The sequence below is a fragment of the Mercenaria mercenaria genome, chromosome 5 (assembly GCF_021730395.1).
Source record: "Mercenaria mercenaria strain notata chromosome 5, MADL_Memer_1, whole genome shotgun sequence".
NCBI classification, from domain to species: domain Eukaryota; kingdom Metazoa; phylum Mollusca; class Bivalvia; order Venerida; family Veneridae; genus Mercenaria; species Mercenaria mercenaria.
Genome location: NC_069365.1, coordinates 68,625,831 through 68,653,667, shown reverse-complemented (window position 1 = coordinate 68,653,667; position 27,837 = coordinate 68,625,831). Strand labels below are relative to the sequence as shown.

General features: G+C 35.7%; 1 protein-coding gene across 1 annotated transcript; it reads right to left on the bottom strand.

Annotated features, from left to right (window-relative positions):
- Positions 1-543: 543 nt before the first annotated feature.
- LOC123557519 (guanylate cyclase soluble subunit beta-1-like) lies at positions 544-26,202 on the bottom strand. The gene is given in 10 exon segments (XM_053543834.1): positions 544-1,709; positions 2,191-2,345; positions 2,861-2,996; positions 3,538-3,777; positions 4,513-4,631; positions 5,371-6,239; positions 6,663-6,763; positions 16,005-16,078; positions 22,774-22,827; positions 25,831-26,202. Coding segments are annotated over 9 exon segments (1,830 nt in total). The 5' UTR covers positions 22,777-22,827; positions 25,831-26,202; the 3' UTR covers positions 544-1,576.
- Between the last annotated feature and the right edge of the window lie 1,635 nt (positions 26,203-27,837).

Here is a 27,837-nt window from a genome sequence, read left to right as displayed (position 1 = left end):
TAATTTACTGTTTCCTCAAAATAATTAGGGTTATCCACTTACCACAAATCACCAGAAATTTGATTACGGTAGGTCAAAATTTCGTTAATGAGCGGAAATCAAATAATCTACCGAATGGCCGACAGACAGACAGATACAACATACCTTCCTTTTCGAAGGAGGGCAAAATAACATGTTCCGTGACGCGCGAGTAAACTACAGTAAATCCTGAAAACTGGCTTGTGATAACTAAAACGTTTTTATCTGCGAATGTTCTTTATCCACAGGGTAAAGACACTTTAAATGTTTAGAGCGTAATCAAATGATGGGGTCAATGTCCGACGCTGAGCAACCTACAGCTTCGATCATGAGAAATTTCACGCAGGTCACTATATTTTCTTTAGCTCCACTACGAGTTATTTACTAAGTTTTATTTTTTCATTTATCATTTGACTGTATTTACTTCAATTAAAAACTGCGAACTGATATCATTCAGCATATAACGCTGGGAAACACAAACAAGGAGGGCTATTTAAAGGGGAAATAGTCAAGTAGCTAAGATGCTTGCTCTTTAACATTTATTGTTGTTTTAAAATCTACAGCAGTTTATATAAACTTAATACAAATACATCATACAAAATAAACTATTTACAAACAATATAGAATTACTTTTCGTCTTATTTCTAATTATTTCGATTCATGTCAGAATAATCTTGTGAACATAGACGTTACTAAGTATTCTAACATGTTTTTTTAATAACAAAGAAATAAATAAAGCGTTGTATATTCTGCGATAAACAACGACAGACGCTCGAACCATTGAGAGAACATTATAATGTCAATTATGACGTAAAACAGCCGCTACGCAAATGAATGAAGCTCAGCATAATTTTTATCATTATGTTAAATTAAAAATTTAGAAGATATTCGTGTTGTTTATCGACAGATTTACCACGGGTTGTTTGGTTATTTAACAACTCGGGGTAACGCCCTTGTGGTTCAATTCCTTCTCATTTGAACAACCGTGTTAAATCACAACGCAAATGCCGCGATCATTGTGACCCAGTTTCGAACTTGACCTGGAGATCATCAAAACTAAAATTCTGACCAAGTTTCAAAGAGATTGGGTCACAAATATGGCCTCTAGAGTGTTCACAAGGCAAATGTTGACGCACGACGGATGACGTACGACGGACGCCGACGGACGCCGGACAATGATCGGTCGCAATAGCTCACCTTGAGCACTTTGTGCTTTGGTGAGCTAAAATGATAAACATAATACAACTATATCAATACCGAATCTTTTGAAATTTCATGAAATTTCACAAGTAGCAACAGACGACCTTGTCACTAACAGTCTAATGCCGACTTAAAAGCGTTCAAAGCTCTGAAGATGATAAACAGTGATGTCTTTACTATTAAATTTTGTATGCGTCGGAAAGTAAAATATCTCCTAATTCCAGGGCTATGTATGGACAGGTGAGGAACGAAGACAGTAAGATGACATCACTTCGAGAGTACAACCGTAATTAGCAGAATCTGTCAGAACCAGGATGTATTTCAAGCATAGATGTTAACGTGATTGTCACTAAACTGTTCATTGTTCGGCCGGTATCAATTTTCTAGAAAGGAACCAGCACTCCATTGGGTCCTTTTTGCCTTTCATCTTGACGTGTCCTCTGTGTGTGAAGTGAAACTGGGGATCGAAACATGGACCAGATTTCAGGTATCTGAAAATGAGAGAATGCATCCGTTATTATTTCTAATTTCATTTATAATAATATTATTTTTGAATAATACAGTTTATCACTTTTAAAATGTCAGAAAACCTTAAGACAATATCTAGAGAAAAAACACAAGCTGCAAACTTGTAATAATGATGACGATGATAATATTGATGACGGTGGTGGTAGTGGTAACGTAGGTGATGATGATGATGATGATGATGATGATGACGATGACAATGATGATGACACCGCCGCCGCCGACGACCGATGATGATGATGATGATGATGGCGGTGGTGATAGTGGTAGTAACGTAGGTGATGATGATGATGATAATGATGATGATGATGATGACAAAGTCGACAACCAAATCGATGATGGTGACTATGATGAGAATCTTTTATTGTTTTGGAAACAGATACACAATTAAAGATGGAAAGGATTTGTAATCATCACAATACAGAAAAAATACAGCGAAATACTCACGCATAGGCGTATTGCGAAACGTTAATCCTACCGACAACACCTGTAGTTTCCGTCCTACTGGTCAAGTTTACAGTGTTCCCAAACAGACAATACCTAGGCATCCTCTTTCCAATTACTCCCGTAACTACATTTCCAGAATGCATCCCGATTGTGATCTAAAAGGCAAATATGAATATTACTCATCGTTACACATTTTGAAAGTATCAGATTCTGCTTTGCATATATTTATATGATTGTCGTACTACGACTTAATGTCATTTCTTGTAGAAAACTTTTGCTGAAGTTTCATAAGTTTGTTTTCTATAAATATGATATCGTTCCATATTAGAACTGTAGAACAAACAAAGGACAAGGCAATCAATGATCTAAAACTTAGTTTTAGAAAACCAAGTCGGACTTTGACTACATGTAAAACTTAAACTTACTACAAATTCGTAAAAAATTCAAGGAAACCGGTCTATTTCAAGTAAGTGTATTCATGTCCTATTTTAGTTTCAGGTTAGTATAAAACAAATTTGAAAAAAGACTGATTTGACATATCAATTGATATACATAGTGTGAGGGAACGGATTGTGGCATTTTGCTTATGTTTGATACAAATGCAGATAAAACATTTAATTGATTAAAATTATATTTGATAAGATGTTATCATTTGAATCTCAACACATACTTCAATCAGATGATTATTCGGATCTCTCAGTTCCTTGGACACATCCATCAGATCTAGAGCCAGCCTCGCTATGGATTTTGCATGTGTTACACTCTCTTCCGGTAGGCCGCTTACCGCCATGTATTGTCTCCTCAGTCTCAACCTCGTCAATTTCAACATAAGTAATCACTTAGACATAAATATTGGATAAGAAACATGTTTTTTCTAAATATTTTATAGCTTTTCTTATAAAGGTCATATAGGAAGTGAAATTAATTTTTTTAAAGCACAGAAATATTTAATTTATGAAATGAAGTTGGATAGAAATCGAATAATCGCGTATATGACATATTTTTCTATAGTATGAAAAGTTAAAAAGACTGGGGTCATCTGCGATTCATTGAATTTCAAATACGCATACATCTGTCCAAGACTTCTGAATTTTGACCTGCATCTTCATTATTAGTGTCTTGCAGAGTTATGATGGCTATGAAAAATGCATCATTTCATTATTCTGTAATGACCTTTAATTTGCTTATGTTACAAGTCAAGTAATCTAAACAATAAGTCAATGGTGATTGTAAACGCTTTGACAGACGTTTGTAAATTCACCAATATGTTCTCAGTTAAAGTAGGAATCGATGTGCAATATTTCTTAATGAAATTTACGATCACACATAAGATTCGATAATTGAAGCTATTTCACCTTGAAAACATCAGTATGTTGCGCTAAGATGTCATCGAACTTTGTATACACTGTATTCAGCAATTTTACAATTTTGACGGCTCCATGTACGTCTGAATTGCTAGTGCTGAATTTTGAAAAGCCGACAATACCACTAAACATGATGGTGACGTTTTCGTACTTTCGGGCAGGGACGCTTCTGTTGTGACGTAACTCATTCGCCACTGACGGCGGCAGAATAGAATACATCAGTCTGTTAAGATAAAACAACATGAAACTATCACTGTATCTTTTTACTCAAAACTTGTGATAAACGACTGAAAGAAAAAACATATTGCATCAACTTGAATGTACAAATAATTTCAAAATAACTGTTTTGCTATGCATTCTTATATTAAGATCTTTTGCTTTTTCCATCACATTTTGCTTTATTTCACAGCAAATTAAAATGAGATACTGAGTGCCAGGTCAGCAATTTGAATTCCAGCAGCAAATCATCATCTTCATGTGAGGAAGCCACCGGTCGGTGTTTCTACACAGGTACCCGATCGTGATGAAATATGCACGGAGGGGCACCTGGTGTCTTTCTCCACCATCAAAAGCTGGAATGTCGCCATATGACCTATAACTGTGTGATGTTAAACTCAACAAAAAATCATAATCTATGTGTAACAACAGATGAACTATAAACTTGTTTTACGTTTCTTTTAATTTCCAGGTATTATTCATAGAATCGGTTGCAGACGTCCACGAAAGTCACACGTGACCTTTTAGACCTAAAATTGTTGCGGTATCAAAGAATAAAAGATAAGTAGTGTAAAGAACACGTCGACATTCACTAAATGTAATAATACATAAATACAACAATTTAAGAACCAAAATTGTTCGAGGTTCTCTTTCATCAGGATATAATCAATCTGTAGAAAATTGGAACTGTATTGTGAAATGACTGACATGTCTTCGCATTGTTTTACAATGACTTTCTTACTTGTCAGTTTTCTGTTTCTCTGCCTCCAGTTCACGGTGCATAGTTTGAAGTTTGTCTGTGAGAAACTCCAGCTTCTGTGTCAGACGATATTCTTCGTCAAACTTCTCGGACAGCAACACCTATGGACGTTAAACTTAAGTAGTTTAAATCTTATCAGGGGACATGCTGAATTAAGGTTGTGTACCGACACCGACAACTTACGTATTCTCCGAGTATGTGACATCGGCATTGTCCGTTGTTTTCCGGAAAGCCTTTTGCGCGTTGAGCTATATTTACGTCCGAAGAATACCGGAAGTGCCTATCACACTGACATTGCCCAGTGTTATTACGGGTCCTCTACCATAATTTATTATGTTATAAAACCGGTAAGTTGACTGATAAAATATTCAAACTATTCAGTAGTACCCAGAGTCCATCAGGACTGATTTCCGGCCATATTTCTTGCGCTTACTTCCACAAAATTAATATGCATGCATCAAATGGAAGTTATACGCAAGTAAAAGCGCAAAGGTAATGCAGTCAAACGGCATGCGAGAAAACAACCTGAAGAAAAAACTGTTCCTTTTTATCAGGTGAACTCTTATATTAGGTTAACAGTTTACGGCTGCAGACGAACGAGAAGAAAACAGTCAGCCAAACAGACTATATGGTTGGGAAATTTTATAAATACACATTTATGGTTGTAAAATCCTAAAATAAGTTCGAAAAACAATGTTCACGACTTCTATAACGCTTCAGCATCCACGATATCAGTATTTCAAAGACTTTAAACGACTTTAATAAACTTTTTGATGAAAATCTAGATGTACAACTCAGATGAAGATATCTGAAAGTGCAAAGAATGTTTTGATTTCTTACCAAGTCTCTTGTGGAGTCGTGCAGCGGTATGTCGCTCAAGAAAAGGCCACGCCTACTTAGGTCATCCAGGCTGGTCACACTCGGAGAGCACATGAACAGCAAACATTCAGATTCCGGAACAAATACCATTTGACCTTTCAAGCGCATGCGTGAAGTATCTTGGTGATCAAGTTTGCTTGTACTGTCGTCTGCTTGAGTTTTACATGTGTCTTCTTTGGTACGAAGAACGTACACAGTGTTTATGTGAGACAATATGTGATTGAAATCAAATGTCATGTGCGGACGAATCATCTCGAACACATAATCTATTTTACAGTTTCCTTTTGTGACCCCTGGGATGACTCTGGCCAATGAAAAACCGGTTTGTTTAATTATCATGTTTTTATCAAACAGAATATGAAAGGGAAACGCTCTGCAGAAGGTAGCTGGACTGATCTTAGGTTTTAGGTTTCTGTGTTCCACATTTTTATTTTTATTATTTTCATCCACGACAGCTTTTGGTCCTTTTTCTATGATAACAAATTGTACGTGGTCACATTCTTCCTTTGTTTTGATGATTTGGACATCAACCTCAGAATTATGTAAATTTTTGGCGACTGCTTTCACTATACCTACAACAATAGACTCGAGACCGGGACGATCGGAATAGTAATGCAGAATTAAGGCACCATTCTCATTTGAACACCGGAAAGAAGGAGCTTGCATGCCAGGATAGATTGTTGCAAGATGATCGTGTAGGGCGTCCAAATTCTGCAAAAACTCTTGCGTGTTTGCGCCTAAAACCTTTAAGATTTTGGTGTATCCAGATTCTTTGCAGAAATCAAAGAACATTTTTCCGAATTCTTCCAGCAGGAAGGCTGCAGGTAATCCTGAAACGACATATTTTGAAACAGGTAAAATAAAATTTTAAGGTAAATAACTTTTCAAGGGGAAGTATTTGAAATTCTGTATCAAAATTGTGGCTACATGAGCATCAGCATAATATAGTGTAAGTTTTATTGTTATATATATTTCACTATTTTCGACTGCTTTTTGATACCGATCTTTTTCTGCCCATTTTTACAGAATAGATTTTACGAAATCAATATTTACGGTGATTCATATAATCCAGTGGTACAAAAATGACCAGTTCTAAAGGATAAATTATGAGGATCACCGAATTAGTTTTCAGTGTATTTTTTAACTTACCAAACACCAAAAATAGTATAACTTTAGATAGATATTGTCAGTTTAAATGTACTTCTTCGCCCATTTAAAAGAAGTGGCTTATTAACAAAAATATTAACTCTTACCAAGTACTTTCGATGCTGCCCCAACAACACTGTATGTCGCCGCATCATTGTATATGTTCCGAATGATAAACTTTCCCTCCATTATCAAGTTCGCTTCTTTTCTAATAAATGGAATTTAAAAATTATCATTTACTTACATTTTTGCAGCACACACATTAAAATATACTATGTATAAATTTGACACTGGAATAATGTGAAGGATAGTTTTGTCTGTTATTATATATTTACGACCTGTGTAGGGGAACAGTATATACAAGGAAATTACAATTATTACATTTAATACATTATTATTTAATCCATTATTACAGTTATTACAGTGTATTTCAGATGCAAAGGGATACTTTAAGAAATTCTTTATAAAAATCTTTATCTAGCTTTTATTGTATTTAATTACAAGTACATTTACAGAGATGAAAATATTTATGCTAAAATAATCAATACGCAGCTTCCATTTCTTTGCTATTCGTCCTACATAGGAAAGATTCATGTAAGTATTTTACAATTTTTTTTAAACACACTTAATCACTTTCAGAAGACATTTTTTACTAATTACTAAGCGGTTAATATACGGCTTGGTTCTGCCTTCTTGCCATAATGGTACATCTAGTTTCATAACTGCCCGAGGACTTTAATAATAATAATAATAATAATAATAATAATAAAAAAAGATTCAGGACACTTTCACCACCATAATAACGTTGCTACGTGACGTCAACAGTCAACATGAGCCTTTCCGGTTACCCGGGACCAATATGATTATGGCGCGTGCTGTAATCTGCGCCATTATGGATCCGTCAACGACTTTTTACGGCCTTTTTGTTACTATTTGAGCCGCACCATGAGAAAACCAACATAGTGGGTTTGCGACCAGCATGGATCCAGAGGCGCAGGCTGGTCTGGATCCATGCTAGTCGCAAACCCACTATGTTGGTTTACTCATAGCACGGCTCATTTATAGTAAGGCATATATAATAATGCAATCTAAGACACACGTAAGTACTTGCAAAATTTGCCATATAACTTAACAAAAAGTGTAGAGAGGGTACCTAAAAAATTCAAATTCATCTTCACTGGTTTCTTTTCAGAGTGAAATGGTAGCTAAGTGCACCAATTTTCTAAATATATTTATGGTTTTCCTCTTCTCCATATCAAAAATAGAAATATTTGATATCTTAAAAATGACTTTCTCAAAATATCTGAAGCAAAATGGACAACTCTTGTATTGACCGTTTTTCAAAGATTTTAGGACTTCCCCAATTATAGTCTATATCAAAAGCTCCCACAGCTAAATACATTCAATAGAGTATAATGTAAGTTTACTCTACTTTCAACATTTTGTAGAGATGGTACCTAAAAAATTCAAATTCATCTTCACTGGCTTTTTTTCAGAGTGAAGTGGTAGCTAAGTGCACCAATTTTCTAAATATATTTATGGTTTTCCTCTTCTCCATGTCAAAAATAGAAATATTTGATATCTTAACAAGAGATCACAGAGTGATCTTGGCGCCCACCAATGTGCCATTTTTGAGTGTTCCAAATTTCAAGACTTATTGACTAGCTCAAGGTCAAATTTCATTTCCGTACACAACACAAATCTATGCATGTGGTCCAAATTTGAAGCCTGTACCTTCAAAAATGTGAAAGTAGGTCACCAGGTCAGTGTCAAGGTCAAAGTTTGTTTCGGTATACAAAACTATGCATGTGGTCCTAAATTTGAAGCCTGTAGCTACAGAAATGTGAAAGTAGGTCACTAGGTCAATCTTAAGGTCAAAGTTCATTTCGGTACATAAAACTATGCAAGTGGTCCAAATTTGAAGGCTGTAGTTTGAGAAATGTAAAAGTAGGTCACTAGGTCAAAATCCAGGTCAAATTTTACTTCGGAATACAAAACTATGCATGTGGTCAAAATTTGAAGCCTGTACCTTCAAAAATGTGAAAGTAGGTCACTAGGTCAATGTAAAGGTCAAAGTTTGTTTCAGTACACAAAACTATGCATGTGGTCCAAATTTGAAGGCTGCAGCTTGAGAAATGTAAAAGTAGGTCACTAGGTCAAAATCAAGGTCAAATTTTATTTCGGAATACAAAACTATGCATGTGGTCCAAATTTGAAGCCTGTACCTTAAAAATGTGAAAGTAGGTCACTAGGTCAATGTAAAGGTCAAAGGTCATTTCAGTACACAAAACTAAGCAAGTGGTCCAAATATGAAGGCTGTAGCTTGAGAAATGTAAAAGTAGGTCACTAGGTCAAAATCAAGGTCAAATTTTATTTCAGAATACAAAACTATGCAAGTGGTCCAGATTTGAAGCCTGTACCTTCAAAATGTGAAAGTAGGTCACTAGGTCAATGTCAAGGTCAAAGTTTTTTTCGGTACACAAAACTATGCATGTAGTCCAAATTTGAAGGCTGTAGCTTGAGAAATGTGAAAGTAGGTCACTAGGTCACAATCAATGTCAAATTTCATTTTGAAACACGAAACTATGCATATGGTCCAAATTTGATGCCTGTACCTTCAAAAATGTGAAAGTAGGTCACTAGGTCAAAATGAAGGTCAAAGTTTTTTCCAGTGCACAAAATTATGCATGTGGTCCAAATTTGAAGGCTGTAGCTACAGAAATGTGAAAGTAGGTCACTAGGTCAAAATCAAGGTCAAATTTTATTTCAGAATACAAAACTATGCAAGTGGTCCAGATTTGAAGCCTGTACCTTCAAACATGTGAAAGTAGGTCACTAGGTCAATGTCAAGGTCAAAGTTTTTTTCAGTACACAAAACTCTGCATGTAGTCCAAATTTGAAGGCTGTAGCTTGAGAAATGTGAAAGTAGGTCACTAGGTCACAATCAATGTCAAATTTTATTTTGAAACACGAAACTATGCATATGGTCCAAATTTGATGCCTGTACCTTCAAAAATGTGAAAGTAGGTCACTAGGTCAAAATAAAGGTCAAAGTTTTTTCCAGTGCACAAAATTATGCATGTGGTCCAAATTTGAAGGCTGTAGCTACAGAAATGTGAAAGTAGGTCACTAGGTCAAAATCAAGGTCAACTCATGTCAAGGTTCATCTTGCCACTCAAAAAGATACATGTGGTCCAAGTTTGAATGTTGTAGTTACTGACAAGAACATTTTAAAAGCTTTTCCCTATACAAGTCTATATGAACCATGTGACCCCCGGGGCGGGGCCATATTTAACCCTAGGAGGATAATTTGAACAAACTTGGTAGAGAACCACTAGATGATGCTACATTACAAGTATCAAAGGCCCAGGCTTTGTGGTTTTGACAAGAAGATTTTCAAAGTTTTTCCCTATATAAGTCTATGTAAACCATATGACCCCCAGGGCGGGGCCATATTTGACCCTAGGGGTATAATTTGAACAATCTTAGTTGAAGACCACTAGATGATGTCACATACAAAATATCAAAGCCCTAGGCCCTGTGGTTTTGGACAAGAGGTTATTCAAAGTTTTTCCCTATATAAGTCTATATAAACCATGTGACCCCCAGGGCGGGGCCATATTTGACCCCAGAGAAATAATTTGAATCATCTTGGTAGAGGACCACTAGATGATGCTTCATACCAAATATCAAAGCCCTAGGCTCTGTGGTTTTGGACAAGAAGGTTTTCAAAGTTTTTCCCTATATAAATCTATATAAATTATAAAAATAAACAAAGGGCCATAACTCATTCATAAATTGTTGAACCAGTCTGATTTTCAGGGGGACACAACTAGGGTACCAATACATCATTTTGACAAAGTTTGGTCAAAATCCCCCCAGTAGTTTCTGAGGAGATGCGGTAACGAGAAATTGTTAACGGACGGACGGACTGACGGATGGACGGACCACGGACGCAGAGTGATTTTAATAGCCCACCATCTGATGATGGTGGACTAAAAATGACTTTCTCAAAATATCTGAAGCAAAATGGACAACTCTTGTATTGACCGTTTATCAAAGATTTTAGGACTTCCCCAATTATAGTCTATATCAAAAGCTCCCACAGCTAAATAAATTCAATAGAGTATAATGTAAGTTTACTCTACTTTCAACATTTTGAAAGAGCCTATACTGAACTTCCTTTTGTCTTTTAATAAAGTCAAATTCCAAGACTAGCCGAGAGCCTAAAACGCTTGAAAAAATTCTGAGTGGAAGAAAATGACATGCTCTTTATTATAAGCTTACCAAAACCATACCAAAAATGTACCTTAAAGAAGTTATTAAAGATTTTATATTGTAAACAAATCCCTACACCATTTTACCGTCAATATTTTCCACTCATGAATGCACTCAATTCAGGTGATAATTGTTGATATATTTGTAAATGAGAGGCCCCATCAAAAACCTTTTTTCAACTTGTGTAAACAGTATAAGTTTTAAATTAATGTTGATATCTGAAATTATCCGATTACTTTGTTTTCAACAATAAATAAAACACCTTTTAGTTTGTTTAGGGTAGTTGACCTGTAACGAAAATCATCAAATAGAGTAATCTCCATATGCTTTTTCAGCATTTATTTGTTTTTCAAGGAAAACAAATTATCGTGCTAGTTCCCTCCAGAGAATGTTTAAATTGAGAATTGCTTAAAATACATTACATAGAGTCATTACCTGTCAGCTACCTTAACATGTAGTAATTACAACCACTACCTTAAAACATTATAATTATATTTGACGACAATGAATTTTTGTGTTACCAATTTAACTTTTTTTGTTATTTCTCATTGTTGGATATATACATTTTACATTTTGATATATAAATGTTGTGTAAACCAATGTATCACCAATGAGAACAATAAATAACTAGAAAATGCTTTTGTAAAAAAGCGCATGTCTCCCCCAATGCAAAGTCCTATAGGCAAGAAGTCAATAGTGGTAAGGAGCAAAATTTAAAGAGACACTGATGGTTGGCTGCAATAGGGATCATCTATTTGGCATGTCCAGTCATCCCGCTAAATTTCAACACTCCTTGCCTAGTGGTTCTCAAGTTACTGTTCAGGCTCCTGTGACCTTGACCTTTAATCAAGTGAACTCAAAATAAATAAGAGTCATCTACTCTGCATGTCCAGTCATCCTATTAAGTTTCAACATTCTAGGTCAAGTGGTTCTCAAGTTATTTTCCAGAAATGATTACATGACCAGGCCCCTCTGACCTTGACCTTTAATAGACTGACCCCAAAATCAATAGGGGTCAACTACTTTGCATGTTCAATCATCCTATGAAGTTTCAACATTCTGGATCAAGAAGTTCTCAAGTTATTGATCGGAACTGGTTATCAATGTTCAGGCCCCTGTGACCCTGACCTTTAATGGAGTGACCCCAAAAACAATAGGGGTATTTACTCTGCATGAACAATCATCCTATGAAGTTTCAACATTCTGGGTCGAGAGGTTCTCAAGTTATTGATTGGAAATGGTTTTCCATGTTCAGGCCCCTGTGACCTTGACCTTTAACAGAGTGACCCAGAAATCGTTAGGGGTCATCTACTCTGCATGACTAATCATCCAATTAAGCTTCAACATTCTGGGTCAAGTGGTTTTCAAGTTACTGACCGGAAATGGTTTTCAATGTTCAGGCCCCTGTGACCTTGACCTTTGACGGAGTGACCCCAAAAACAATAGGGATCGTCTACTCCAGCAGCCCTACAACCCTTTGAAGTTTGAAGGTTCTAGGTCAAATGGGTCTCCAGTTATTGCTCGGAAATGAAGTGTGACGTACGGACGGACAGGGCAAAAACAATATGTCACCCCCGGGGGGGGGGGGGGGGGGGGGGGGCGGGGAGACATAAATAACTTTGGCTAAAAGATCAAAACTTATTAACGTTTCTTAATGTTAATTTTCTTTAAAGGAATGTATGCATTATTCTATATAATCTTCATGCATTACTAAACTTTCTATCAGGGCCTCACTACAACTTACGAAATAACTGTCAGTGTAAGTCATGAGAAAAGCGTGCATATTGTATATTGAATACAAAGGGATTTAAACAAATGTACGTCATTTTTTGTCTGCCTGATAAGTTGTTTGAAAAAGGACCTATCTGATTTTTCTTTCACTTTTGATCAATGTTTAATGTTGGCTTCAGTTTATCGGTCAATTCAGAGTTGTCCCCCTTTGATTTATTTGGGTAGGTACCATCTCTAAAAAGTGGTATCCGGAATATTATGCACATATGTCTTTAAGTTCGATAAAATGTTATAAAATTATAAAAGAAATGTAAAAGATATCGCTATATCTTTAGTTGAAAATAACTTGCTTTATCTTACAATCCTAATAATTTTCTTTGTGTTCATGATTACATTGTTCAATAGACGATCTATATATTGATGAGTTTTGTTTTTCAACAATTATTTTATAGTTCTTCCAATGTAAACAGATGGTAACAGAGTGACTTTGTCGACATGTTGCACTTTCTTACTTTTTCAACTGAACAAAATGGTTGCAAACTGACTCACGGGTCAATATTTAAGCATACTACATGGTAGCAAAGTGAGAAATTAAGTAGCAACTGTTTTTCCCTATTCAACGCTTCAAAACATTGACATGTAACGGCCAGACATACCCGGTATAAACACTTTTCCGTGAAAAAGATACTTCTTGAAGCTATGGTGATTGTGGCAAATGTCAAAAGATCTACTTTGCTGATTTAAAGTAGTTAGACTCATATGCATTTCCATACTGAGATAGTCATACAAGTGAGCTTGCAACAAATGACGTTTTTGGGGTAATAAATTCATATTGTTCGGATGGCCGCCGGGATTGCAATCCATCAGGAAAATTAAATATTGTATATAATATTCTATACAATTTGTGAGTTGACCCTTTGGAAATACAGAACGCAGCCATGAAAAATAATATCAGACTCGATTTGAATGGGTCTGTTAATGACAGGTAATAAAATGAGTATCGCTCCATCACTCCTTGCGCCCCCTTGCTCTGGCTTAAGAGGAATTCACTTATAGTAAAACTGAATGTCCTCCATGATCCCAAAGTACCAGCAATTATGTAACACTGAGAGGTCATAGTCCACTATATTTAAATGTTGCATGTGATGCGAAGAAATATTCTTTTTCAACATATACCTAAGAACCCTTTTGCCTTCAAAATATATTTCTACGTAATAATTCAACACCTGGATTATCAGTTCAATTTGTTTTGGGACAAAGTACGAAACACTCTTCACAATATATGTAGATTATGTTCTGTGGACAGGAACAACAAAGGGAAGAAATTAAATATAAATCTAAGTCCTCAGAAAAAATATCTAAGTCCAAAGGACAGGGACAACAAAGGAAAGAAAAACCAAAAGAAAAAAAATCTTACAAGGTACAGATATGTCAAAATACACCTAAAACTTGGAGGTACCATGCATGTTGTAGCACAGAAAAGTGGTCTCGGTTTTTCCTAGAGGCCAATAATAAAAAAATTACTAAATAAGCTATTTATAGTAACATAAAAGGGAAGTAATTAATTTTTTTTTATTGTAAATGAACAAAAGAAGGATCTGCCAAATGAAAACAAGAGCACTGCAATGCAACGCAAATGCAGAGCAATATACACACAAAAAAAGTCATATGACCTTTGACCCCTAAGTGTGACCTTGACCTTGAAATGAGCCATCCGAAACATGCGCTCTGAGAGCGGAAGGGAAATTGCTAACCAACAGACAGACAGACAGACGGACACCGAGGCGATAACATAATACGTCCCTTCGGGCGTATAGAAAAGAATCGAGATCTTATGGTAATACAAGTTGTGTGCAAGTTTGGCTAAAATCAAATCATAAATGAACCTGCTATTGTGCAGACAAGGTCAAATTAGCTAATTTTGGCCCTTTCAGGGGCCATAACTCTGGAACCCATTATTGGATCTGGCCGGTTCAATAAAAAGAACCAAGATCTTATAGTGACACAAGTTTTGTGTAAGTTTGATTAAATTCAAATCATAAATGAAGCTGCTATTGTGCAGACAAAGTCAAAATAGCTAATTCTGGCCCTATCAGGGGCCATAATTCTGGAACCCATGATGGAATCTGGCCAGTTCAAGAAAGGAACCAAGATCTTGTGGTGATACAAGTTGTGTGCAAGTTTGGTTAAAATCAAATCATAAATAAAGCTGCTGTTGTGCAGACAAGGTCAAAATGGCTAATTTTGACCCTTTCAGGGGCCATAACTCTGGAACCCATTGTGGGATCTGGCCGGTTCAATAACGGAATTGAGATCTTATGGTGACTCAAGTTTTGTGCAAGTTTGATTAAATTCAAATCATAAATGAAGCTGCTATTGTGCAGACAAGGTCAATATAGCTAATTCTGGTCCTTTCAGGGGCCATCACTCTGGGACCCATAAAGGAATCTGGCCAGTTTAAAAAAGGAACCAATATCTTATGGTGATACAAGTTGTGTGCAAGTTTGGTTAAAATCAAATCATAAATGAAGCTACTATTGTGCAGACAAGGTCAAAATAGCTAATTTTGGCCCATTCCGGTGCCATAACTCTGGAACCTATAATGGAATCTGGCCGGTTCAATAAAAAAGAACCAATATCTTATTGTGATACAAGTTTTGTGCAAGTTTGGTAACAATCAAATCATGAATAAAGCTGCTATTGTGCAGACAAGGTCAAAATAGCTAGTTTTGGCCCTTTCCGGGGCCATAGCTCTGGAACCCATAATGGGATCTGGCCAGTTCAAGAAAGGAACCAAGATCTTATGGTGATACAAGTTGTGTGCAAGTTTGGTTAAAATAAAATCATAAATGAAACCACTATCGTGCAGACAAGAAATTGTTGACGCACGCACGGACGGACGCACAGACTGACGACGGACGAAGGGTGATCACTATGTGACAGGTGAGCTACAAATGGTAACAACTAAACTAAACAGTATTTTATTTGTTTTCGCGGTAAAATTGTAATCTTAAGTATTTTTCTTTAAATTAATCTCATTTTACACATTTTGCTGTCTGAAAACAAACAAACACAATAAATCAAAGAGAAACTATTTTGAGAAATAACCTCTTTTGAAAGAATTTGATTTAAAAATTGCATATTTTCACTCAAAAATGGAACATTTTCATTTCAATACAGAACATTTCTAGTTTTGACAAATCTGTTTTTTTTAGTACTTGCATCTATCATTTTACAATTGTAAGAAAGTACAGACTGAATTTCAAAGCAAGATCAATGATTTTTTTCTTCGTATTTTGGCAGTTTTTCTCTTTCTCTTGATGCATTCAGAACAAACCTGATGACCTACTTTTATTGATTATTTTGAATGAAATTTCAGGAAAATTCAAGGAAGGAAAGGAACAGTAAAATCGTCTTTCAAACAGACGGTGAATACTCACTTTACTTCCTCCCATTTTTCCTTACCAAAGCGTCTGATAACAAGGAGTTCAAGAGCGTGATTTACAAACCCGTACTGAAAAGAAATATGAACATATATAAATTAATAATTCACAAACCCATACTAAAATAAACTATAAACAAGAGGACCATGATGGTCCTGAATCGCTCACCTCTTCCCACATGACCCAGTTTTGAGTATGACGTCGTTTTTTCTATTATTTGACATAGTGACCTAGTTTTTGAGCTGATGTGACCCAGTTTTGAACTTGACCTAGATATTATCAAGATAAAAATTCTGACCAATTTTCATGAAGATCCATTGAAAAATATGGTCTCTAGAGAGGTCACAACGTTTTTCTATTATTTGACCTATTTACCTAATTTTCGAAGGTACGTGACCCTGTTTTGAACTTTATCTAGATATCATCAAGGTGAACATTCTCACTAATTTTCATGAAGATCTCATGAAAAATATGGCCTCTAGAGAGGTCACAAGGTTTTTCTATTTTTATACCTACTGGCCTAGTTTTTGACTGCACGTGACCCAGTTTCGAAACTGACCTAGATATCATCAAGGTGAACATTCAGATCAATTTTCATGAAGAGCCATTGAAAAATATGGCCTCTAGAGAGGTCAAAAGATTTTAATAATTTTAGACCTACTGACCTAGTTTTTGACCGCATTTGACCCAGTTTCAAATTTAACCTAGATATTATCAAGATGAATATTCAGACCAACTTTCATACAGATCCCATGAAAAGTATGGCCTCTAGAGAGGTCACAAGGTTTATTTATTATTTGACCTACTGACCTAGTTTTTGATGGCACATGACCCAGTTTCAAATTTGACCTAGAAATCACCAAGTTGAACATTCTGACCAATTTTTATGGAGATCCATTCAAAAGTATGGCCTCTAGAGAGGTCACAAGGTTTTTCTATTTTTAGACCTACTGATCTAGTTTTTGTAGGCACGTGACCCACTTTCGAACTTGACCTAGATATCATCAAGATGAACATTCTGACCAATTTTCATGAAGATCTCATGAAATATATGGCCTCTAGTGATGTCACAGGGTTTTTCTATTTTTAGACCTACTGACATAGTTTTTGACTGCACGTGACCCAGTTTCGAACTTGATCTAGATATCATCAAGATGAACATTCAGACCAACTTTCATACAGATTCCATGAAAAATATGGCCTTTAGAGAGGTCACAAGGTTTTTCTATTATTTGACCTACTGACCTAGTTTTTGACAACACGTGACCCAGTTTCGAACTTGACCTAGATATCATTAAGGTGAACGTTCTGACCAATTTTCATGAAGATCTTGTGAAATATATGGCCTCTAGAGAGGTCACAAGGTTTTTCTATTTTTAGACCTACTGACCTTGTTTTTGATGGCACGTGACGCAGTTTCGAACCTGACCTAGATATCATCAAGGTAAACATTCTGACCAATTTTCATGAAGATCTTATGAAATATATGGCCTCTAGAGAGGTCACAAGGTTTTTCTATTTTTAGACCTACTGACCTAGTTTTTGACGGCACGTGATCCAGTTTCGAAGCTGACCTAGATATCATCAAGATGAACATTCTGACCAACTTTCATAAAGATCCCATGAAAAATGTGACCTCTAGAGTGGTCACAAGCAAAAGTTTACGGACGCACGGACGGACGACGGACGACGGATACCGCGCGATCACAAAAGCTCACCTTGTCACTTTGTGACAGGTGAGCTAAAAATAAACAAATCTAGAAAATATTACGATTAACGATTTTCATTTTATCTAAGAAACATGTCCTCTTATATATTTTGTTCGATAATTTGACAATTTCATATTTTGAAAGGAAGGTCTATATACTCTTTAACTTTCCTAGCACTATGGGGCTAACCCGTTAAAACTACTTCACTTGCTAAATGAAATGTGAATGAAACTTCACGGAAAAGAAGGGACAATATAAAATGTGATTAAAGACTGAATGACTATTAAATTATATTAAAAACTGCATCAATTTGGTCCGAAAGCGGCTCTTACAAATGTATCAAGAGATCACAGAGTGATATTGGCGCCCACCAATGTGTCATTTTTGTGTGTTCCAAATTTCAAGACTTACTGACTAGCTCAAGGTCAAATTTCATTTCCGTACACAACACTGTGCATGTGGTCTAAATTCAAAAGCTGTAACTTGAGAAATGTGAAAGTAGGTCACTAGATCAATTTCAAGGACAAAGTTCTTTGTACACAAAACTATGCATGTGCATCAATTTTGAAGACTGTAGTTTGAGAAATTTGAAAGTAGGTCACTAGGTCAATCTTAAGGTCAAAGTTTATTTCGGTACACAAAACTATGCAAGTGGTCCAAATTTGAAGGCTGTAGCTTGAGAAATGAGAAAGTAGGTCACTAGGTCAAAATCAAGGTCAAATTTCACTTCACAAAAAAGATCTATGCATGTGGTCCAAATTTGAAGCCTGTTCCTTCAAAAATGTGAACGTAGGTCACTAGGTCAATATCAAGGTCAAAGTTTGTTTCGGTACACAATCCTATTCAAGTGGTCTAAATTTGAAGCCTATAGCTACAGAAATCTGAAAGTAGGTCACTAGGTCAATCTTAAGGTCAAAGTTCATTTCGGTACACAAAACTATGCAAGTGGTCCAAATTTGAAGGCTGTAGCTTGAGAAATGTGAAAGTAGGTCGATAGGTCAAAATCAAGGTCAAATTTTATTTCGGAATACAAAACTATGCATGTGGTCCAAATTTGAAGCCTGTACCTTCAAAAATGTGAAAGTAGGTCACTAGGTCAATGTAAAGGTCAGTTTGTTTCGGTACACAAAACCATGCATGTGGTCCAAATTTGAAGGCTGTAGCTTGAGAAATGTGAAAGTAGGTCACTAGGTCAAAATCAAGGTCAAATTTTATTTCGGAATACAGAACTATGCATGTGGTCCAAATTTGAAGCCTGTACCTTCAAAAATGTGAAAGTAGGTCACTAGGTCGATGTAAATGTCAAAGTTTGTTTCGGTACAATTACCATGCAGGTGGTCCAAATTTGAAGGCTGTAGCTTGAGAAATGTGAAAGTAGGTCACTGGGTCAAAATCAAGGTCAAATTTCATTTCGGAACACGAAATTATGCATGTGGTCCAAATTTGAAGCATGTACCTTCAAAAATGTGAAAGTAGGTCACTAGGTCAATGTCAAGGTCAAAGTTTATTTCAGTGCACAAAACTATGCATGTGGTCCAAATTTGAAGGTTGTAGCTACAGAAATGTGAAAGTAGGTCACTAGGTCAAAATCGAGGTCAACTCATGTCAAGGTTCATCTTGCCACTCAAAACCATACATGTGGTCCAAATCTGAATGTTGTAGGTTATTGAAAAGAAGTTTTTATAAGCTTTTCCCTATATAAGTCTATATGAACCATGTGACCCCCAGGGCGGGGCCATATTTGACCCTAGGGGAATAATTTTAACAAACTTGGTAGAGAACCACTAGACGATGCTACATTACAAATATCAAAGCCCTAGGCTTTGTGGTTTGGACAAGAAGATTTTCAAAGTTTTTCCCTATATAAGTCTATGTAAACCATGTGACCCCCGGGGCGGGGCCATATTTGACCCTAGGGGGATAATTTGAACAATCTTAGTTGAAGACCACTAGATGATGTCACATACAAAATATCAAAGCCCTAGGCCCTGTGGTTTTGGACAAGAGGTTTTTTAAAGTTTTTCCCTATATAAGTCTATATAAACCATGTGACCCCCGGGGCGGGGCCATATTACACCCCAGGGAAATAATTTGATAGAAGACCACTAGATGATGCTTCATACCAAATATCAAAGCCCTAGGCTCTGTGGTTTGGGGCAAGAAGATTTTCAAAGTTTTTCCCTATATAAATCTATGTAAATTATAGAAATAAACAAAGGGCCATAACTTACTAAAAATTTGTTGAACCAGTCTGATTTTCAGGGGGACACAACTAGGGTACCAATACATCATTCTGACAAAGTTTGGTCAAAATCCCCCTGGTAGTTTCTGAGGAGATGCGATAACGAGAAATTGTTAACGGAAGGACGGACGGAATGACGGACGGACGGACGGACGGAAGGACGACGGACCACGGACGCAGAGTGATTTGAATAGCCCACCATCTGATGATGGTGGGCTAAAAATCTGGCAAAGTTGTCATGTGTATTTAGTGCTGTTAGCACCAAATAATGATAACTATGATGACTAATAATGATATTCTTAAGATAAAATGAGCCTTAAAGAATGCCTTCACTGGAACTTTTTTTGTTATGTCAGTTTATCACATGTTGTTTGACGTCGCGGGAGTGTAATAAAGCCCTTGTTTATATAGTAAAAGAAAGTAGAAGTTTTGATGTTTCGACAGGAGAGGCTAACATGTGATAAAAAAAATATTACATTTGTGACTTTCCACATTGAATTTATTAAACTCGTTGAATAAAATTGATAAAATGCTTGGCAGAGCCTCGCATTTTATTATTTTATTCAACGAGTTCAATAAATTCAATATGGAAAGACACTCATGTAATATCCTCTATATAACATTACAAATTCTTTCACGTCAAGTGAAATATTCAATGTGCGCTGTTGCATGTTGTACAGTATGTTGTATGCTTTATGCGTTAGGCTTTGCTTATTAGGCCTACTTATAGCCGTAATCAGGTTCTTTTCTTATGAAATGTTTAGGTTGTTTTGTGGTAAAGCGTGATTTTAACGGCATTACTTTTAAAACATACAGCTATGACAAATGTTTCCTAATTGAGAAGTTGAAGCTACTAACTTGAAATGTTTTGTGTTTAAACCATAAAGATACGGCACAATTGTGGTCGAGAAGAAGAACTCTGTTGACCATGCTCAGAAATAGATTTTATCAATAATTCATAAACCACTGATTCCATTAAGCACTTTAAACACGAGCCTGATGGATAATTTTTATGTTTGGGATAACTTAAGGTTAAACCGACTTGATCGTTTTTTATGTTTTAGTATTGTAAGACTATTATATATCATAAGTACAATAAAACGTGCAATAAAATATGATAAACCTTCTTAAATCTGTCTTTATTTTCATAAAATAATCGTAACTGTAAGTGGGCTTTATCATTCCTTGCCGGTCTTATCAATTTAGAAGCTTCCTGGCATGAAGAAAAGAACTGATCCTACTTGCTAAATCTGTGTACATCTTCATCTAAACACTAGGACATTGTGTTAAATCAAATAAAATTCTAACATTAACATAATGCTCAAAATAAATACAATTTAAAGGGATCGTATTGTTTTATTTCTATTTACTTGCCATTAAACATGTCACGATGGAATTGCAGCGTTATCAACCGTTCTATTTTCAGCTTATTGTACAGTTTGTAGGTGTAAAGCGGTCAATAAATGTCAAAGATTTAATGTTGCATATTGTTTTTGGCATTTTAGCATTTAGGAAAACCCATGCAAAGCGCCCACTACGATAGCGGGATGTCGAGGGTTTCCTGTCTGGTCGTGTCAAAATGGTTCTAGCAGATCCTTGGCATTCCACGTTAAAATAAATACTCAGTGATTATTATTTGATCTTAAATGGTTCGTTGTCTAAGATTATTTTCCGATGTAAATTTCGTTTTAGTGGTTTGAACATTTCTGGATAAATACAATGTACACCAAAATCATCAACAAAGTCCCGCAGTATTCTCCCTTTACTTACACATGACAAGCTAAGAGGACGAAAGTCCCCAACATCGTGATATTACATTTTGACTTTCATGCATTGTTGCATTATTAAAGAGACAGTAACAAAATGTGCATTTTACCTCGTTTCTATTTTTGTTTTGTTTTTGTTATCATTATGTTAAAAGTCACAATGACGTACTGCGACTTTTTCAGCTTCTGATGTTGGAGGAAGGTATCCCAAGGGCAAGTGATCCTAAGTAAGTGACGTTCACTACTCCCCCACGGAAGCCTCTCAGGCATTTGAAAAAAGCAAATGACTGTGTCCTTTGAGGTATATGACCTGTGAGAGTGGCTTAGGTAGCTTGCTACCAATCATTTGCTATTTAGTTTAGACCCAGACCTAAGTTCATCATATATGCGTGGAATATATCCAGTTGCCATAGAAAGGTCAGTTACTTTGCCTAGGTGCCAGTCCGTATTTAAAATAATGTCAAGTATAGCTCATGGTATCTTCCTCCGCCACTAAAGCTGAAAAGTCGCTATCAAAATAATTTTGACCTAACATGAAACCCAGCAAAACAAAAAGCGAGATAAATCTTGAACTAGCTTGAATTATCTATTAACAAAAAAAAAACCAACACAAAAAAAAAAAAAACAAAAAAAAACAAAAAAACATACAATTACTTTTTATCACTGCTTTGAGAATGCGGGCAATGTTTAAGTCCAAAGTGATAAATGTCTTTGGAGAAACCAAAAATATACTTCAATACTGATAAGGAACATAATAACTGCCAAGATACCAGGTTAACAGGGTAATGAATGTTGCAAATACAAACAAAGATTAAATGATAAAGGAAGTAGAACATTCAATGACTATTTCAGATAAAAGGGAAGATTAATAGGGAAGAGGTTATGGAAGGGAAAATGTTTATTTATAAAAAGGGGAAAATTGCTTGGCGTTACCAAGTTGTTATCATTTCTTTGCTTACTTTCTTTCTTGTGCTGATTGACAATGTGTTTTTAGAGCGAACAACATCAAGTGAAAAACATAAAAAATTATCTTTAACTGTCAGACTTACCATTATCTGATATAGTTGGGCTTGACTGTTCTGAAGAATGCTCCCGATTCAACGCTGAAAAAAAAAAGACAAATGTTATCAAAAATCCTTCTAAGCATCAAATTCTAGAACGTGTCTTTCAGATTTAGTGTTAATTTCTGCCTTTCAGTTTCTTGATAGTCTTTATCTATTAGCTTAATACTAGTAAAATTTACCTTTAGACTATCGACATCTTCATAATTATGTACTATGCCGACATTATACATTGCGTGAAACCCGATAGTTTTTTTTTACATACCACCACCAATTAAGTCGTATGAAGAGTTCTTTAAGTATACTGGTAATATCGAATATTAACAGTATATTGGCAAGTAGGGTAAATCATGTAATTCTGCCATTTAGTGATATGAAATGCACATTGTTTAATTAAAACTATAAAATGTTTCTTCAAAACAATAATAAACGTCAACAGTAACAGGGTAAGGTGTCGTGTCATGTTTCCATAGCGGTGATATCTCGCAGACTTCAACAATTTAAATCAATTTTGTGACGTAAATTACAATAATAACAAAGTTTTGATTTTAAAGTTAAGCTACTGTAATCTTCTATTTTCGGATTAGGTGAAGTCTGAATTAAAGTACTATTAGTGACGAGTTCAGGTAGTGAACCAATAATAAGAAAAACTTTTTTCTCTAAAAGTGTGCCAATTTCATTTGAAATGTACAAGAAACCCAAATGCATGAAGAAATACAAGGTTTTAGCTTGATATCACCAGTTTCCAAGTTTTTACGGCATTTTCAGTACCATAAGACAAAGCGTCAGATTTTGTCAAAAATAGCTGTCGCGACATAATTTTGAAGCAGTTATTCTAAATTCAGCCTTGTTTTGCCCTGTTTTGACATTTTCTACTCTGATCTGCATGCAAATTACACATTTAAACTGTTATAGATGTTCACTTTTACCTCTGATGGCCAGAATATAGCAATCAGTAGCCTATAAATATGCAGTTTTTGAAAAAAATACACCCAAAACAGTGAAAATGTGATATTTTTGGATTTTATCCTCATTTTCAACAAAATTGCAATTAATTTGTCATTTTCTATCAAATTCTAATCAAACTAGCCCATTCCCACCATCATCTGGCCAGATTTCATTTTTTACCAATGTCATCTTATAGGTTATAACACACTAAATAGTTGTTGTTCTTTATTCTATATAAAACTGACCTATTTCCGATGACCGCAGCACACATCAGGACCCATTTTAAATTTCTGTAACTTACATTTTCTTCAAGAATATTGTCAGTGATAACTAAAAATCAAAAGAAAAGTGGGGGTCATGTTTGATGCAAGAAAAATAATTTCAGTCAAACACACAAACAGCAAAATCAGCTAAAAAATGAGACCCCAAATTATACTGGTGGTGTATGATCTAAGTTTTCATGAAAAATTTTGTCATGTTCTTATTTCATTATGAAAATGCTACCTACATGTCAAGCATAGATCTGTCATGTGATTTTAGCAAAAAAAATGCAAAGAAAATAAGGAAAATAGCTCTACAGAGCAAAAAAACTAAGGACTATTTGTGTCCGCCATTATGCGACTACCATTTTTTTTCGCGCCATTTTTCTATTTAGTGTCTGTATGCCATAACACCCTGGAATTTCCGCGCGATCACGTGTTCACATTGACCGATTATGCATGCTTCTGTCATAAATGCAGCTGAACGCGCACATACATAAGGTACATTACCAAGTGTTATCACGGGTCGACTGCCTTCACTTCTCCGCACAAAACAGCTTTCTAATGCAACAGGGGCTTATGATTATAATCACTAAAACATAATTACAATGTTAAGTTTTTTCATAAAACAGTGTAACCCATCATTTAATATCATTCCGAACAGCAACAACGATTAAAAAGAAATCATAAGAATCACAGACCACCTAATCAACATTACCACCATCATCACAGTCATAAATACCGCTTACACCACCCACCAAAATCGACATAATGACATCTGTCAATGACTCAACTTCATCATTCGACTCCATATTTTGTAGCAAGCCGATTTGGCGACTGGAAATCCATTTTCATCCGATTGCCCGTATATATTACTTACAATAATTAGATATAACTATTATTTCACCTTCATGGTGTGATTATACAGGCTACGTATGCAATGGTCCTGACGTGTACGACGACGAGATTGTAAGATTGTAAAATTTATTAATGGTTTGGTAATTTGAATTACATATGTTATCTGCATACTTAATTTTTTCAGCATTTTGATTGACACTGGTAGTGAAAGAGTTTATTGCCCGCACAGAAATTAAAGCACGCTGACGTATGATAAAAATGCTGTAATTACTACCAAAAGTTCAGATCATATTCAATCATTGTGAAATTTTGGCTATTTTATAACAGAAATAAAATAAAGTTTATTGGGACAGGCCGCCAGTCGGCATATCAAAGAAATCAACTTTATAAAACGTTCTGCTATATATCGACTGACCCTCTCAGTCTGGTATCCTGTCTGTTTCTTAATGCGTTATTCACTTATTGGCATCTGTTACGGTATTTAAAACATGTCCGCATACTGCACAGTCTGTAAATCCACCGGCTGGTGAGAAATGTAAATATTGTTTTTATCAAATCCCGGAAGTAAATCTTCTGAATTATAAACATTGCTTCGCTAGTTCGCAGGAAATCTCAATATGTACACCATCGATTTGTTGTACTTCGCGGACTCTCAAAGGAAATAACTAAAGATGACGCAAAATGTCACGTCCGGAATTGTTGCTACTTCTTGTTCCTAATTAAGGCAGTATTGATATTTCTAAATGCAAATTCCTATTTAATTCTCAGAAGAAATAATTTTTGCATTTACCGGTTTTTGCTTTCCGTTGTCTTATACGACAATAATCTTCTTAAAATTTAATATCAATTATTATTTTCCCCCGTAATCCTATGTTTACCAGAAATATAGTTTGGAAGCGCATGGTGTACTTTTACAATTGCCTTTTAACAAACAAAAACAAACCAACATTTCAAAGTTTGAAAAGGAAAATTAACTTACTTGTATCACGTCACTTTGATATCTTTCTATCCGTGACACTTTCAGGGAAATTTATCGCCAGTTTGAATCTGATAGTTCTTTGATATCACCGATTGTACATCATGTAGATCCTTCGTTAAATGATTGAAATCCGCTCCAATATCATCCCAAAAATGCCGTTAAATCAACTCCACTACCATAAAACGGTATCAGAGAGAGCGAGGGTTTATTGGTTAACTTTCAAATTCATAGCTATCGTAAATTCTTATTTCAATTTGAAAGATAGTAGAATTCCGACAGTATCGATCGTTGATAACAGTGTGATCAAACACGTCTCTTTGTCTATGTACAGTATACCGGTATATAGGATATAGTAGTGTGGGGTTCTATATTACAGGAGAATAACGCCGCGTGCGTTGTTCATTTGTTTAGCGACTGTGTTTATAGTATAGAGATGCTGCAGAGAGCAAAAATATATTCACAAGTTAATATATATGTTCGGAAATGTTTAAAGGGTATGATGTAAATATGATTAGAAAAGAAGTAATTCGACCAAGCGTTACTTTAATAAAGTGTTATTTTACTATTTTTGATTGCAGGGGTCACGCGACGGAATGCTGATTTTCCCAGTGTTTTCACTATCATTTTCAAATAAATTTTCAGGACTCTTTGTCTCATAGTGCTTAAAGGAGATCAGTTTGAAAATTGCTCAGTTTTGCACATCGTTCCGGTATATTTTTGTCAGCTACTTCAGAGATATGGAAGCTAGCGAATGAAGTTCTTAACAATGAGCATGTGTACTCAGGGGAGTCTAGTTTAGAGTTTATATATAAAGTTTTTATCCTAGTTTAATCCTATACCCAGCAAAACAAATGAGCCGTGCCATGAGAAAACCAACATAGTGGGTTTGCGACCAGCATGGATCCAGACCAGCCTGCGCATCCGCGCAGTCTGGTCTGGATCCATGCTGTTCGCTAACAGTTTCTCCAATTCCAATAGGCTTTAAAAGCGAACAGCATGGAGCCTGACCAGACTGCGCGGATGCGCAGGCTGGTCTGGATCCATGCTGGTCGCAAACCCACTATGTTGGTTTTCTCATGGCACGGCTCAAATGATGGTCCTTTGAGATCATAGAGTCCATTCAACGTATGTGTAATAGAGTTCCGTTTAAGTCGGTGCTAGGGGGCGTGAGAGGTGTTGCACATTTCGTTACCTCTCAAGAACAGACTCAAGCTAATCGAGTCTGCTATTATTCTTTTTGGTTGCTCTCGTTGCTTCCAAATGTATTTTTACAGATTTTGTTTACAAATAAACTGTTGGTATTGGAATGACAAAATTAATTGCATGCTTATATTTGATAAACGAGATTCAACATCTGATCTGTTGGGCACTAATTCCTTATTTCACAATACTTCAATGCATAGATAGATAATCGTTTTACAATATTAATTTAACAAGAAACATAATAACAGATCCGGTTTGACTGTGTTTGTTCATGAGAGGAAATGAAATTTGCAACAACCCCCATATGCCCATAGCACCAGCTTAAGCGGAACTCTATTATAGTAAAAATGAATGTACCCTATGATTACACTTATATCTTCATGACATAATATATAGAAATAACATGTACATAGGACTGAAGGGAAAGCATGAGTCTTTTTTTTGTGTGAAATAAGAAAGTAAATAGATGATTTAAGTTAGACTCGCCCTACGATTTCACAGTGACCTTGCCGATTAAAGGTCATAAGCATATCTAGTTAGAGGGCAATGGCGTACGGAGCACATTGTTTGAACCCACTGAATAATTACCTTTTAATCAGGCGCGTAGGTCATTGTGAATCTTACTTTGTACCATGTATGATAAGCAATAATAGATGTGCCATTTATTTGCTTTTCTTATGAAGATATGACTCTATTTATAGGAACGATGACGTCATACATACTGAGCGTTCATGCTAACAATACATTGTGGATATAAATGGGATTATAAAACTCAGTTGGACTCTCTATACGAAAAAATACATT